Source organism: Procambarus clarkii, chromosome 81 (genome assembly GCF_040958095.1).
Source record: "Procambarus clarkii isolate CNS0578487 chromosome 81, FALCON_Pclarkii_2.0, whole genome shotgun sequence".
Lineage (NCBI taxonomy): Eukaryota > Metazoa > Arthropoda > Malacostraca > Decapoda > Cambaridae > Procambarus > Procambarus clarkii.
The window spans coordinates 9,369,984-9,387,335 of record NC_091230.1 but is presented as its reverse complement, the minus strand read 5'-3'; the positions used below and the strand labels follow the sequence as shown (position 1 = coordinate 9,387,335).

Here is a 17,352-nt window from a genome sequence, read left to right as displayed (position 1 = left end):
TGAGACTCTGTTATCCACCTCACAGGTCCTCACACCCATGGAACAGCTTCCCCCAAAAGAAGAACACTCACCAAGGAGGCGATTTGAGAAGGGACAGAAGAACGTGAGCCTCAAAGCAATGTACACTAACATAGATGGAACTACAAATAAAGAAATGAGCTTGGAGAACTGGTACTAGAGTTAAACCCAGACATAATAGCCCTCACAGAAACAAAGCTAACGAAAACGATAACAAATGCAGTGTTCCCACAGGAATATTATGTTATGAGGAAAGAGAGGGAAGGAAGAGGTGGTGGTGGTGTAGCTCTGCTGGTAAGAAAAGGCTGGGATTTTGAGGAGATGGTTATTCAGGGCTGTGAAGGTTTATGTGACTACATAGCAGGTACCATAACAACTGGAGGGAAAAAAATTATAGTCGTAGTCATATATAATCCACCACCAAATGACAGAAGACCCAGACAGGAATATGATAGAAACAACATGGCCACCATTAACATAATAGAAAGAGCAGCTTCTGTTGCTAGCAGGAATGGATCTGGACTACTAATTAAGAGAGACTTCAACCATGGGAAGATAGATTGGGAGAACAGAGACCCGCATGGAGGACCAGAAACATGGAGAGCTAAGCTGCTGGACGTGGCAACAAGAAACTTTCTGAGCCAGCACATCAAGGAACCAACAAGAATGAGAGGAGAAGATGAACCAGCAATGCTTGATTTGATATTTACCCAAAATGAGTGGGATATAAGGGAAGTTAAAATGGAAGCGCCCTTGGGAATGAGTGATCACAGTATATTGAACTTGGAGTACCTGGTAGAGCTAGGAATTATCTTCCCCAAAAAAGAACTAGGAATCAAAAGGCTGGCATACCGAAAGAGGAATTATAAACAGATGAGAAGTTTCCTAAGGGAAATACCTTGGGACACAGACCTCAGAGGTAAGTCTGTACAAGGTATGATGGACTATGTTACCCAAAAGTGTCAGGAGGCAGGAAACAGGTTCATCCCGGCCCAAAGGGAAAAATCCGAGAAGCAACAGAAGAATCCATGGTATAATAGGGCATGTATGGAAGCGAAGAAACTGAACAAAAGGGCGTGGAGGAACTTCCGGAATAACAGAACACCAGAAAGCAGAGAGAGACACCAGAGAACCAGGAATGAGTACGTCAGGGTGAGAAGAGAAGCAGAGAAAAGTTTTGAAAATGATATAGCAAACAATGCCAAGATCGAACCAAAGCTACTCCACAGTCACATTAGAAGGAAAACAACAGTGAAAGAACAGGTATTGAAACTTAGAACAGGCGAGGACAGGTATACAGAGAATGACAAAGAGGTGTGTGAAGAACTCAACAAGAGGTTCCAGGAGGTCTTCACAATAGAACAAGGTGAGGTCTTTATGCTAGGAGAGAGGGAGGTAAACCAGGCGGCCTTGGAAGAGTTCGAAATTACGAGAGAGGAGGTCAAGAGACACCTGCTGGTTCTGGATGTTAGAAAAGCTGTTGGTCCAGACGGGATCTCACCATGGGTACTGAAAGAGTGTGCAGAGGCACTTTGCTTGCCACTCTCCATAGTGTATAGTAAGTCACTGGAGACGGGAGTCCAACCAGAAATATGGAAGACGGCGAATGTGGTCCCAATATACAAAAAGGGCGACAGGCAAGAGGCACTGAACTACAGGCCAGTGCCCTTGACTTGTATACCATGCAAGGTGATGGAGAAGATCGTGAGAAAAAACCTGGTAACACATCTGGAGAGAAGGGACTTCGTGACAAATCGCCAACATGGGTTCAGGGAGGGTAAATCTTGCCTTACAGGCTTAATAGAATTCTACGACCAGGTGCCAAAGATTAAGCAAGAAAGAGAGGGCTGGGCGGATTGCATTTTCTTGGATTGTTGGAAAGCCTTTGACACAGTACCGCATAAGAGGCTGGTACATAAGCCGGAGAGACAGGCAGGTGTAGCTGGTAAAGTGCTCCAGTGGATAAGGGAGTACCTAAGCAATAGAAAGCAGAGTTACGACGAGGGGTGAGACCTCCGATTGGCGTGAAGTCACAGTTGGAGTCCCACAGGGCTCTGTACTCGGTCCTATCTTGTTTCTGATATATGTAAATGATCTCCCGGAGGGTATAGATTCATTTCTCTCAATGTTTGCGGACGATGCCAAAATTATGAGAAGGATTAAGACAGAAGAAGACTGTTTGAGGATTTAAGAAGACGTAGACAAGCTGAAGGAATGGTCGAACAAATGGTTGTTAGAGTTTACCCCAATCAAATGTAATGTAATGAAGATAGGTGTAGGGAGCAGGAGGCCAGAAACAAGGTATCATCTGGGAGAGGTAATTCTTCAGGAGTCAGAGAAAGAAAAAGACTTGGGGGGTTGATATCACGCCAAATCTGTCTCCTGCAGCCCATATCAATAAGATAACATCAGCGGCATATGCCAGGCTGGCCAACATACGAACGGCATTCAGAAACTAGTGTAAAGAATCATTCAGAACTTTGTATACCACATATATCAGGCCAATCCTGGAGTATGCAGCCCCAGCATGGAGTCCATATCTAGTTAAGGATAAGACTAAACTGGAAAAGGTTCAAAGATTTGCCACCAGACTAGTACCCGTGCTGAGAGGTATGAGCAACGATGAGAGACTACGGGAATTAAACCTCACTTCGCTGGAAGACAGAAGAGTTAAGGGGACATAATCACCACATTCAAGATTCTGAAGGGAATTGATAGGGTAGATAAAGACAGGCTATTTAACGCATGGGGAACACGCACAAGGGGACACAGGTGGAAACTGAGTGCCCAAATGAGCCACAGTGATATTGGAGCCACATCAGGAGAAAAACAACAGTGAAGGAACAGGTAATGAAACTGAGAATAGGGGGTAGACAAATTCACTTCAAACGACAAGGAAATGTGCGAGGAACTCAATAAGATATTCAAGGAGGTCTTTGCAGTAGAGCAAGGGGAAATCCCAGAGATAAAAGAGGGAATATCTAGCTAAATACCACTAGATGAGTTTGTGATTACCAGTGGGGAGGTGAGGAAGCATCTGCTAGTGTTGGAAGTGACAAAGGATATTGACTTGGATGGAATCTCACCTTGGATACTGAAGGAAGGAGCAGAAGCTTTGTGCCAGCCACTTTCTATGGTGTATAACAAATCACTGGTAACAGGTGAACTGCTCAAAATTTGGAAGACGGCTAATGTAGCCCCAATATTCTAGAAGGGTATTGGACAGGAGGCACTAAACTACAGGCCAGTGTCACGAACTTGCATGCTATGCATGGTGATGGAAAAGATTGTGCAATAAAACTAACAAAAAAATTGGAACATCTGGAGTGGAAGAACTTCGTATTACAACATCAGCATGGGTTCAGGGATGGCGAATCTTGCCCCACAAGATTAGCTGAGTTCTATAACCAGACAACAAAAATCAGGCAAGAAAGAGAGGGCTGGGTAGACTACATATTATTGGATTGTCAGAAAGTCTTTGTCACAGTGCCACATAAAAGACTATTGCAAAAACTGGAGACGCAGGCAGTAGTGAAAGGGAAGGTACTCCATTGGATAAGGGAGTACCTAAGCAACAGAAGACAGCGAGTCACTGTGAGGGGTGAGGTCTCAGATTGGCGAGGCGTCACCAGTGAAGTCCCTCAGGGATCATTTCTTAGACCTATACTGTTCCTGATATATGTAAATGATATCACAGAGAAAATAGACTCGTTCCTCTCAATGTTTTCTGATGATACAAAAATAATGAGGAGGATTAAGACAGAGGAAGTTAGTATGAGGCTACTAGATGACATAAACAAGCTGATGGAATGGTCCAACAAATGGCTACTAAAGTTCATCCAAAGTGAATGTAAGATAATGAAACTAAGATGAGGAAATACAGAGGCCAGAAACGGACAGAGAGAGAGATCTAGTTGGTATCATGCCAAACCTGTCTCCTGAAGCCCACATCAAAAGAATAACATCGGCGGCTTATACGAGGCTGGCTAACATTAGAACTGCCTTCAGAAACCTGTGTAAGGAATCTCAGAATCTTGTTTACCATGTATTTATGGCTAATCCTGGAGTATGCGGCCCCAGCATGGAGCCCGTACTTTGTCAAGCACAAGACGAAGCTAGAAAACGTTCAGAGGTATGCCACTAGGCTAGTCCCAGAACTAAGAGGCATGAGTTACGAGGAAAATCTGAGTGAATCGCACCTCACGTCACCGGAAGACAGAAGAGCTAGGGGGAGACATGATCACCACATATTATATTCAAGGGGGAATTGACAGGGTAGACAAGGGTGAATTATTTAACACGGGTGGTACACGCACAAGGGGACACAGGTGAAGGCTGAGTACCCAAATGAGCCACAGAGACATTAGAAAAAACTTTTTCAGTGTCTTTGTAGTTAGTAAATGGAATACGTTAGGAAGTGATGTTGTTGAGGCTGACTCTATACACAGTTTCAAATGTAGATATGATAGAGCTCAAGAAGCTTAGGAATCTGTACACCATTACATTGGCGGTTGAGAGGGAGGACCAAAGAGATGAAGATTCAGCCTCCGCAAGTTCAACTAGGTAAGTATAACTAAGTGAGTACAATGTAGTCAGCGCCTAGCCCTATGTGCACCAGCCACAATACCAGCCAACCAACACCTCTGAGGACTCACTAGGCAAGTATTCAGGTCCCCAAAGGGTGGGAGGTAGAGCGGTAGGTGTCAAGGGGATCTCCGTGCCAATCTTGGTCTCCCTGTCACTTCAGTGATCCTTGGGGCACTCACCTACGACCATCGCCGAAGGAAAAGACTTCAGTTCGCAATATTCCTCAGTAGCATTTTTGTTAACTAAGGCAGATGTTGTCTCTGTGGTGTGAGGTTCCCACGCACAGCACAGCTCACTGAAGCTTCATCACCACATCCTTAGTTGTTTCGTGATGTGCCACGCATCCTCGCTTCTCTTCTTCACTCCCTGGATATCTCAGATGGACGCCGATCCCCCTTCTTTTATAGTAAGCTCCCACACCCTGAGCACCATCAAACACTCTTCGATCTTCTTCAAAAGGTTCCCAGGCGCCCCCATGTGTGGTCGGAGTACTTACTGTTGCACCACAGTTAGAGTTCAACTCGTCACATAAATCTCGCGTCTCTGTAGATTTTCATGAGGGTCAAGGCCACGTCCTCCCAATACAAAGTCTGGCCAGTTTGTTAGCCAATCTTCGGTCCCTGGGCCCGCATCGTTGCTCGCTGATGACGTCATAGAAAGCTCATCACTGATTGGCTGAACCACCAGTGACCTAACTCGTTGTGTGACCCTACAGCATGTGTCATCACACTGCATGACATCCCTGATGTCTTGCTACTCTCCCGGATGCCATTTTGTTTAACAATTTGCCCCAATTTACCTTTTTACAACTAAATATCTCTCAAAATTGTTTATATGCATTCCTGCATAACTTAAAGTTTGGGCCATCTGCGATCTTCCTAGATGGGAAAAAATGACTCTTGAGGCCGGAGAGAACAGTTATTAGACAGCGATCATAACATAACCAATGAAATTTGGAGGCCAGAGAACCAGCAAAGAGTATTATAACGTTTTAGGTCGGAGAGTTTTACGGTCGTGTAAGCGACATCACGCTGGTAAGAGCAATAGTTGAATCTGATCCAAAGGGTAGGAGCCCAAAAGCATCTCTTCATTATATGACATCGAAGTAGCAGCACGTGTTCTAGTCGCTAGTTTAATATAGCGGCGAATTTGGACCCCTCAAATGTAGCTTTTGAGGGTAGTAGCCCTGAATTGTTGTACATTTGTCCGGAAAAGCGGTCCTGTCTCAATTTCCGAGGTTTATACGAGAGGTGAAAGTGTCTGATCGGAAACCATTTCAATAAGTACTGGGGTAGAGCAGAGATTAAACTCTCTTACTTGTATAGTAGTTCAATGAGACATCATTGTCAAAATGATGCTGGTGTGCTAGTGTCATGTAAATCCCCTGCATAGCCGTGGAACTACCCCTTCCTCTGACCTTCTATGTCATCACACTGGAAGTCCACCTCTATGACAGCCAAGATGAGTCATATGACCTGCCACACGCTCCACCACACTGAACCACCAAGTGCCTGGTACGGCTCACCGGCAGGCAGAGCGTCTCCACAAAGAAGCAGTTAGCCTCAACTTCCAAGCAGTTTGCCTCCTCTACCAAGCAGCTTGCCCTCTCTACCAAGCAGTTTCCCACCTCTAACTGGCTGTTATACAGACTCTACTCAGTTGTGATGAAGTTGCTAACTAGCAGTAACCGCCAGCCACTTGTTACTGCTTATGTTGACACAAGATGTGAAATCATTACCAGCGGGGTATAAATAGTTCCCGGCAACCCATGGAAGCCAGTCTCTCTCTCTGGTGCTCTTGGGGTCATCACTGTTTCTTTTGGTGCCAGCCTATGTCGTGTGTCGGACGCTGTGGTGGTATGGTGGATGTCTTCAGCTCACCAGTATAACATTGTATTGTATTCATATTAATGATTTCATTTGCTTGTTTTGTTTGTTCTGCTATGATATCCAAGTGTTTGCAGGAACCGTTATATTTTATATTAATTATTATATAGTAAAGTTTTTTTTTAATCTGTTTTTTGTTTCATCCTGCCACTTACACACTACAAGGGCCAAAGCAACTTTTTATATTTTATGTGAGTGAGAGTCACACTACACCAGCCCAGTATTGCTGCACTACTGCATCAAGTCAGAACTAGTCATGAAGGATGACTGCAGTGAGGATATTATCAGAAAAAGAACATCGAATCTTCCTTTAGAATAGTGAGAAGGGACCTGGGAGTTGTTCTACTCCTTAAGCCTGTGATCAGGCTTATCTTTTGATATCTTGATCTAAAAGGCTGTTGCTTGGAACTACTCACAGGCCCACATGTTCATTGCAATCCGCTTGGTCTAGCACTTCCTTCAGAAACTTGCCGAACTGTTTCAGGAACACATTTATTTTTCTTCCCGTAATATTTTGTTTGATGGTTACTGATGCGTCGCGGATCTCTGATTTTCACATAGTGTTCTCTGATTGTGTTTAACACATCGACTCTTCACTAGATCTGTTTGGTATATCCTACCATATATCTTGTTCCAGAAGTTTGATATTAAATTTTGCAAATGTAAGACCTGGCCTCCAACTATCTACCATGTATATATGGGATTCCTCTATTTACTCTTTTTCTAGAATACGTATTGTGAAATTTGAAACATTGCAGATAATTTAGGTGATTTACACTGTGTGCGTCACTTTACTTCAGATATCTCTATTACCTTGAGCGGGAAAGAGAGTACTGAACAGTACTGAAGGCAGGAAACACAAGGGATTTGAAAACTTGGAGTAATGTGGTGCATTCCCTGGATTTGAAGGATCTCATAATAATTTTCCTGCCTGCTTCTATGCTTGCTTTGTTATATTCACTAAACTTTAGGATACCGACGCTATTTTTCTCAGATCAGTTGCATGTATCTTTCCTTCTATGAGACCTGATTGTGTCTTGAATCTTGCATACGTTTAAGTTCTTAATTTTTACCATATCTTAGAATCAGGAATGTATTATTGGTAAAAATCATGTTATAATGTGTTGCCAATCAAAGACTTTGTTGATATTAGATTGCAGCTTTTCAATATATTTTACAAAGGTAATTCTTAAGGTAATCTTTTAATCGCTTGTAATTCTTTTTAGCGTTTTAATTATTTTAATCGATAGGACGAAACTGTAACTTGCGTTTTTGTTTATATCTGATAAGTAGCAGAGAAAGGAGAGTATCCTAGGGCACTGGTACCCTGGGGCACCGGGGCCCTGGGGCACTGTAACCTTGGGGCACCGGAGCCCTGGGGCACCGTAGCCTTGGGCCACCGGAGCCCTGGGGCACCAGTACCCTGGGGCACCGGTCCCTGGTGGGTGTTCTGGGGCACCGAACTTTTCACTGTGCTCGGACTTAATTTTGTTTGAATGCTATTTTTCATTCTGTTTGACAGGAAGCTTAGTGTAAATCTTCGTACTTTATCTGTTATTCCTTTGGACCTCATTTTAAGGGCTACTACTCCATAGTCATAATCTCAAGTCCGTGTATACAACATTTGCATAATTTTTTTAATGATTCGATGATTTTGTCAAAATTATTGAATAAATGCGAAAGGTAGGAACTTCCCCCTCTAAAATCACACAGCCCGGAGTTGTGATGTTCATTATCTCCATAAAACTGGAGATTTATCTTTTAATAGCTCTCTCTCTCTCTTGTTAAGTGTAGCTGTATCTGTAGATTTAAGTGCTTCTCACGAGTATCCAAGAATTTGGACATAATATTTTATTTATGTAAGAGTACATACATATGATGCATGAGCAGTGGCGAATTTAAAGGAAAGAGACAATACATAAGGCCACTAATAAGCCGAACATTTCAGGCATATTACAGTAACTGCTCCTGCAACTGTACTTCGCATTTATTTATAAATATTGGGTTCCAGAAATCAGGGCTCGAATCTGAGTACATGGGCAGGTAGTCAATTTACCTTTCAAAGTTTGCTGTACTTATGTTAATATTAGTTATATTGCCAGAGTTGTGAATATCGTTCATAAAAAGCTGTCTGGATCATCATCTTCTGGGATGCTAAACTGTTATTTTAGGATGTCACTAATTTCTTTGCCATCTTCTGTGCATGAATATCCTCTTGAAGGAATAGGTCCAATATTTGTGGAGAGTTCAACTTGGTTTTGTATTTGTGAGAAAATATACTTAATTTTTTCTTGTGTATGCTTTATGTTACATTTGAATTTATTCTGCCTGGTATAATCGCTACAGTTTCTGTTTAAATTACATTTTCTTCCTGAAATAGTATACCTGCTTAAGCATTTTGGTTATTTTTTCATTTTCTAAGGGGTTGTCTACGTTGTCTTTCTAAGTATTCTTTTTGATCTTCAGCAAGGAAACATATTTCAAGCAGAATTTGTTCTCTTCGACCGTCAAATGTTCTATTCCTTGTGAGGGAGTTTGGTATTTAAGACGGTGCCCCATTGGATGTTAGTTAATTCTATGTTCATTTTTTCCAAGTAAGGCCTTTTATTTCCACTACAACAACGGTGACGACGGAAAAGATAGAGAATTTTATTTGAATAAAGGCAAATAGAGGGCGCGATTGAGACTGATGGACTGAGGATTTGAAGATGTATTAATGGACTGAGGACTTGAAGAGTGACTGAGGGTGTTGCAAGGGACCAATAGACTGAGGGCTTGAAGACCAACTGAGTGCTTGGAGAGGGACTGATGGACTGAGGGCTTAGAATGGGACTGATGGACTGAGGTCAAAGAGAGGGACTGATGGACTGAGAGCTTTGGGAGGGACTGATGGACTGAGGGCTTGGAGAGGGACTGATGGACTCAGGTCTTGGAGAGAGACTGGTAGACTGAGGGCTTAGAGAGAGACTGACGGATTGAGGGCTTGGAGAGGGACTGATGGACTGAAGGGTTGGAGAGGGACTGATGGACTGAGGGGTTAGAGAGGGACTGATGGACTGAGGACTTGGAGAGGGATTGATGGAATGAGGGGATGGAGAGGGACTGATGGACTGAGGACTTGGAGAGGGACTGATGGACTGAGGGGTTGGAGAGGGACTGATGGACTGAGGATTTCGAGTGGGTCCGATGGAATGAGGGGATGGAGAGGGACTGGTGGAATGATGGGGTGGAGAGGGACTGATAGACTGAGGGGTTGGTGAGGGGCTGGTGGTCGGAGAGCTTGGAGGGGGATTGAATCTTTGGTTATTGGATTAAACCCCAGAGATTATCCTGTGTCTAATACTCATTCATGTCCTATTTTAACTTGCAAAACAGCGAAAAAAATATGATGACCCAAATTTCCAACATTGTGGATTAATGAAGTAAGTTTATATGTTGAGGTTTTCATATAACGTTTATGATGTGAGTTTTAATAAGATGTTTAAACTTAAACTTTGCACTGCAAATCTGCTTAGCGAAAAATGGAGAAACTGTTGCTATAGTAAGATCATAACTTTTACATTTTTGTCTTTAAAAGGATCTCGCGACCTGGTGATTCCCAAACGCCTGCCTTTTTTCAAGGAAATTCCTGTGCGAGCCCTAAGCCTCTGGCTGGCACACTAAGTGTTGTTTGTTTCTGTTTTACTTAACGGAGTGTGAGTATTTATGACTCGTATGGTCGCTTCTGTAAGATTTTGCCCCATGTGTTTAACAACTTCTTCTGCTCTGGTGCATCTAAGTTGAAATCTTATTGGGTTTGTAACTGTGCACTGTGTTAGATAATGTTCCAATGGTCTGTCGGGCATTTCTCCACAGTGCTGACATTCCCGCCTACCTTAACCCCTGGGCCCCGGTGGTACAAAAGTTGACCAACCCAGAACTCTACTGAGTCTTCTGGGAGGTTGTGGAGGACCCAAACCAACCAGGGTTTCACATACATCCTCGACCACATGGTCGAGGATGGCTGTTAGCCATCCCACTCTTGTGGTCGGGATGGCTGTCAAACCCTGATTGGCTCCGGTTTGAATCCTCCAGAACCTCCAAGAGGAATCAGTTGAGTTCTGGGTTTGTGAACTTTTGCACCACCGGAGCGCAGTGGTTAAGGCTGGGAATCACCAGTTAGTGTGTTCAAGTCACTCAATTAACGAATTCCATGTATAACGCCATTGTGAGTTCATTACGATTCCTTCATTTTGTTGAAACTGAAAATGTTGGATAAGTAGAATTTATCTATGCTGAGTTCATAGTATTTGGTTTAATTCGATTGTATCTGCTTTAACGTCAGTCTTCTGGTAAGTTGTTGTAGTTATTTACAGGGGAGGAGCTTGTTTGTGGTACTGGCTTCTAGTTCAGTGACCCGAGTAAATGTACTTTGGGGAAGAAATTATGCAACTTGTTTTCCAAGTGAAGAAGAACGTAACAAAAATGGAGATTTGTGCTAAAATCATAGATCTAATTACTTTCATTAGGTAAACAAGAAATATCTTGCACTGGTACGTTTCATGTATGATCTCTAAATGTTTCTTGCGAGTAATCTTGACACACTAGAAATGCTTCAGACCCGACGGAACCAGTACATTTGGAGTGGACATCACCAAGCAGCTCTAGCCTGGAAGTGTGGTGGGAGCCGCCCCGCCGCCCCAATGGTGTCATCGACCACTACCTGGTGACGCTCACCCTGTTGCCCAACACCCCAAGGATTCCTCCTGACCTTGACTTCTGCAGCCAGGAAAGTACGTATGGCGCAGGCGGCCCCCCTCCCACTCTCTCTCTCCCACTCCCACTACCACTACCACTCACTCTCTCACTACCACCACCCCCTCTCCCCTTCCGACCCCTTCTCCCTCTCCCACTCTTACTCCCACTACCTCTCCCACTCCCACTCTTGCCATAGTCAGCTGGGGCCGGCCGGGTGGCGACTAGTGTCAGTCTCGCTCATCTCTTCTCAAGTATAGAATTTATATAACTGTTGTTGTAATTAGTTGTATTAATATTATCTGTTAAATATATTATATAAAAATATTGATTTTATCTATTAGTTCTAATTTATCATTATAATTTTGTTTAGTTTTATGATTGCTATAAATAGATAAATGTTTAAATAATGGGGATAACGCAAGCAGCTGCATGTTCCTAATTGACGAAATTCAAGGTATGTGCATCACCAATATATTCTCAATTGTCGAAAAATTAAAATGATTTGTTATTTGTTTGAAAGTTGGGTACATCTTCGTATACAAATCCAAGAATTTGTACGAATTCCCCACAACACTGTAGTAAGTGTTAATATATAGACATGTGTATAATGACACCGACATATATACTCGAGTATACTAACACCTTTCGATGCCTCTTAAGCAAGGGCCTACGTTGACAAGAACATAGTTGTCATGGGCGCGGATGTGGAGGCTACTGTGCCTGTGAGAACCCACACGGTGAAGGAGGCGGCGCCGCAGAAGGAGTCCGCGGGCGTGGAGGACGACGACTTGTGTCGTGCGCCGTCAGCGTCTTCATGTTGCGTTTGTCAAAAGGTTGGTCCTGGTGAAGACCAGGAGGTGATGGGGCAGATAGGCTTCGAGGACTTCATCATGGATAACGTCTACGTTAAGAAGTGAGTCGTCAATGTTAAGATGTCAGTAGCGCTGGATCACAAACATGAGTCTAAACATATATCTGCAGAAGGCATGTTGGCCCAGGTGTGGGAGATGACATTAATACCTAACTAAACTCACTCATTCTTCTAACCACCACTCTAAACAGTCCGGCGACTCATTAGGTTACTCGGTAAAGCTAGTATGTACAAAAATCCTAATCTAATATTACTCAACTTGTATCTCTATTAGTTTGTATTATTTTTGTGTTCTTATATTTAGCTACATATTAATATTCATTTTGTTATACTTTTTCTACCATTTGCATTCATAATGCCTGCCATCCTCGCTCGTTGGCTCCGTTACAATTAGTCATCCTACTGTGTTTACTATTTGTGCCTGCAGAGTTGAGCTATTAGCTCTTGAACCAAATCTTTTTAACCAATTTATTGCCCTTCTGTTATGTCTACTATATATATTTGCAACGCCTTACCTAGCAGTTACCTTCCGATGATTCCCGGGCTTAGCGTCCCCGCGGCCCGATCCTCGACCAAGCCTCCTCGTTGCGGAACTGGTCAAGCAACACACATACAAACACACACACACACACACACACACACACACACACACACACACACACACACACACACACACACACACACACACACACACACACACACACACACACATACACACACAGTAGTAGGCCGGGAGACGGTAGGGGACACACACGATTAAGTGAGGTCCGCGGAAATTCGTCAATTTCTCGGGACATTGAAGGAGTATAGAGGCTAGATCATAGTATTTGGCCTCTCGCAGTGTGTAGCTAGCAGGATGCTACATAGCATAGTCATATCGCTAGCGATAGTGCGAAGAAACAAAGTGGAGCTAGTGGCATCACTGGAGCATATAAGTGTGGAGGACTGCGTGAAGTGACCTGACCTGAGACCAGGTGGGAGACCCGCCAGGGAACTGCCTGATTGTGTTTGTTGAGTGATGACTGTGATCAGTGGTAAAGTAAATTCGTGAATTGTCACACAACGATACAGTGACTGACTCCAGAGCTTTATGTAGATAGAGAAGAACTGACCTCATCAATCTATTAGCACTTAGTGAATCACCTAGTGGAAGACAACGACAGATAACCATCGTCATCATACATCGTCCTTACTCATCTGGTTGTGTGAGCGGGAGGAGTCTGGTATGTACCCCCTCTCTGGTCAATTAATCAGGTGTACAGATTGAGGTAAAATATTATCAAATTCTTGTTCAGGATATCATATATATTTAAAAATCTCAGGGTGGTTCATTTAGGTAGAGGTAACGCATAAGGGATATCTTGACACATACACGCACGCCCGCCCATGTACGTATACACGCACACAAGTGTGCACACGCTAAAACAGACACATGCACACACACACAAGCTACGAGGAGAGGTTGGAAGCATTAAATATGCCAAAACTAGAAGACAGAAGAAAAAGAGGTGATATGATCACTACGTACAAAATAGTAACAGGAATTGATAAAATCGACAGGGAAGACTTCCTGAGACCTGGAACTTCAAGAACAAGAGGTCATAGATATAAACTAGTTAAACACAGATGCCGAAGAAATATAAGAAAATTCACCTTCGCAAATAGAGTGGTAGACGGTTGGAACAAGTTAAGTGAGAAGGTGGTGGAGGACAAGACCGTCAGTAGTTTCAAAGCGTTATATGACAAAGAGTGCTGGGAAGACGGGACACGACGAGCGTAGCTCTCATCCTGTAACTACACTTAGGTAATTACACTTAGGTAATTACAAACATTCAGTCAGGGGAAAAGGCATTAACACCTGGGATCAGGGGATAGGACCTTACTATCCCCCCCCCCTCTTAACCCCCCCATCTGACCTGACTTGACCTGGTTGCCATCTCTGCCCCCTGCCACCCCCAGTCCCCCACATCCCCCATACACACACTATTCCCCTCCCCACTCTCTCCCCCTCTCCCACTCCCTCTCTCCCACTCTCTCTCTCTCCCACTCTCTATCTCTCTCCCACTCTCTGTCTCTCTCCCACTCTCTCTCTCTCCCACTATCTCTCTCCTGCTCTCTCTCTCTCTCTCTCTCTCTCTCTCTCTCTCTCTCTCTCTCTCTCTCTCTCTCTCTCTCTCTCTCTCTCTCTCTCTCTCTCTCTCTCTCTCTCCCTCTCTTTCCTTCCCCCTCCCTCTCTGCCCACACATACACACACACACACACACACACACACACACACACACACACACACACACACACACACACGGTACTAGGTGAGTACACACACACACACACACACACACACACACACACACACACACACACACACACACACACAACACACACACACACACATACACACACACACACACCTCCCCCCCTCTCTCCCTCACCCGCTCTCTCCCTCTCCATCTCTCTCCCTCTCCTCTCTCTCCCTCTCCCACCCATTTATCTCTCCCTTTATCACTCCCTTTCTCTCTCTCTCTTTCTCTCTCTCTTCCTCTCTCTCTCTCTCTCTCCCTCCCCCATCCCGCTCTGCCCTCCTGACAAATCCTATCACGGCACAACTATAGGAACAGAGTCAAGCATGGCAGCCAGAGGTACCAGGGGAACAGGGAAGAGCCAAGGTGACGAAATGAAGGAAATGTTCGCCCAGTTTCTGGAGGACATCAAGAGTGAGATGCAAGAAATGATGCAGGAAATGAAGAACGATATAGGCAACCTGAAAAGAGAGCTGACAGCAGCAAAGGAGGAGATTAGAGCCCTCAAAGAGAATGGTATCGAGGCTGAGAATCAGAAAACCATCCAGGGAGAGGGTGGTAATAATTTTTTGGATGAGAATGCCACAATAAAAGCAACATTTGCGGAAACACTAAAAGAAAATAACTCTGAAGTAATGACTGCAGTGATGGAGGTGGCCATGAAAGCAGCCACCTCACAGGAGGCGGCACGCTCCACTAGCCAACTGCTGGAAAGGAACAGATCAGTGGTTGCTGTGGGTATTAAAGAGCAGGAAGGCTCTAATAGGACAGAGTGGAATGACAAGGACAAAGCAGCAGTGAATGAAGTACTAAAGGCACTAGAGATGGAAGGGGCTGAGCATAGCATTGAGAAGGTTTTCAGGCTAGGTTGGTACAACAAAGACCGAGACCGAATGATAAAGATAGTGTTTGCAAACGAGAGCACAAAGGAGAAGATCCTATCAACGAAGAGCTCCCTGAAAAACGTGGGAAAATTAAAAAATGTATTCCCCCAGAGAGACATGACAAGGGAGAGAGCCGTGGTGGCAGAAGCAAGGAAGAGGCGCAGGGTGAGAGGGGAAAACCAGGAAGTCACAGCTCCCAACACAACACCCCCAGAGGCGAGGGGGGAACTCACAACCAGCTACCCAGTAACACCAGAAGGGAGGACAACCCCGCCACCTCTGCATAGAAAACCCCTACCCCAAACCCTTCCTGCCCCCATTCAAATGTTCAGCCAAATCTCCCTCCCCCTACACCCAATCCCCACCCTTCTACCCCTCCCCTCCTCCCGAGTCCTCCCTTCCCCCCTTTCCTTTCCGTCCTCCCTCCCCTTTCACCCCGTACCCTCCCTGTCCCTCCCCCTTCACTGGATCCCCCGCCCCTTATCCCAGTATCCTCTGAGACCCTGTTATCCACCTCACAAGTCCTCACACCCATGGAAAAGCCTCCCCCACCAGCAGAACACTCACCAAGGAGGCGATTTGAGAAGGGACAGAAGAAAGTGAGCCTCAAAGTGATGTACACTAACATAGATGGAATTACAAATAAAGCAAATGAGCTTGGAGAACGGGTACTAGAGGAAAACCCAGACATAATAGCCCTCACAGAAACAAAGATCACGAAAACGATAACAAACTCAGTGTTCCCACAGGACTATTATGTTATGAGGAAAGAGAGGGAAGGAAGAGGTGGTGGTGGTGTAGCTCTGCTGGTAAGAAAAGGCTGAGATTTTGAGGAGATGGATATTCAGGGCTGTGATGGTTTCAGTGACTACATAGCAGGTACCGTAACAAATGAAGGGAAAAAAATTATAGTCGTAGTCATATATAATCCACCACCAAATAACAGAAGACCCAGACAGGAATATGATAGAAACAACATGGCCACCATTAACATAATAGAAAGAGCAGCTTCTGTTGCTAGCAGGAATGGATCTGGACTACTAATTATGGGAGACTTCAACCATGGGAAGATAGATTGGAAGAACAGAGACCCACATGGAGGACAAGAAACATGGAGAGCTAAGCTGCTGGACGTGGCAACAAGAAACTTTCTAAGCCAGCACATCAAAGAACCAACAAGAATGAGAGGAGAAGATGAACCAGCAATGCTTGGTTTGATATTTACCCTAAATGAGTGAGATATAAGGGAAGTTAAGATGGAAGCGCCCTTGGGAATGAGTGACCACAGTGTATTGAACTTTGAGTACCTGGTAGAGCTAGGACTTATCTCCCCCAAAAAAGAACTAGGAATCAAAAGGCTGGCATACCGAAAGGGGAATTATGAACAGATGAGAAGTTTCCTAAGTGAAATACCTTGGGACACAGATCTCAGAGATAAGTCTGTACAGGGTATGATGGACTATGTTACCCAAAAGTGTCAGGAGGCAGTAAACAGGTTCATCCCGGCCCAAAGGGAAAAATCCGAGAAGCAACAGAAGAATCCATGGTATAATAGGGCATGTCTGGAAGCGAAGAAACTGAACAAAAGGGCGTGGAGGAACTTCCGGAATAACATAACACCAGAAAGCAGAGAGAGATACCAGAGAACCAGGAATGAGTACGTCAGGGTGAGAAGAGAAGCAGAGAAAAGTTTTGAAAATGATATAGCAAACAAAGCCAAGACCGAACCAAAGCTACTCCACAGTCACATCAGAAGGAAAACAACAGTGAAAGAACAGGTATTGAAACTTCGAACAGGCGAGGACAGGTATACAGAGAATGACAGAGAGGTGTGCGAAGAACTCAACAAGAGGTTCCAGGAGGTCTTCACAATAGAACAAGGTGAGGTTACTGTGCTAGGAGAAAGGGAGGTAAACCAAGCGGCCTTGGAAGAGTTCGAAATTACGAGAGAGGAGGTCAAGAGACACCTGCTGGATCTGGATGTTAGAAAGGCTGTTGGTCCAGATGGGATCTCACCATGGATACTGAAAGAGTGTGCAGAGGCACTTTGCTTGCCACTCTCCATAGTG

At 44.3% G+C, this 17,352-nt stretch overlaps 1 protein-coding gene across 1 annotated transcript in view; it reads left to right on the top strand.

Annotated features, from left to right (window-relative positions):
- LOC123773031 (insulin-like peptide receptor) overlaps positions 1 to 17,352 on the top strand; it is a 531,432-nt gene that overhangs the window by 291,541 nt on the left and 222,539 nt on the right. Inside the window, exons 14-15 of the mRNA XM_069315507.1 lie at positions 11,090 to 11,263; positions 11,889 to 12,141. Of these exons, the coding sequence (XP_069171608.1) occupies positions 11,090 to 11,263; positions 11,889 to 12,141 (427 nt within the window). The remainder of the gene's footprint in view (positions 1 to 11,089; positions 11,264 to 11,888; positions 12,142 to 17,352) is intronic.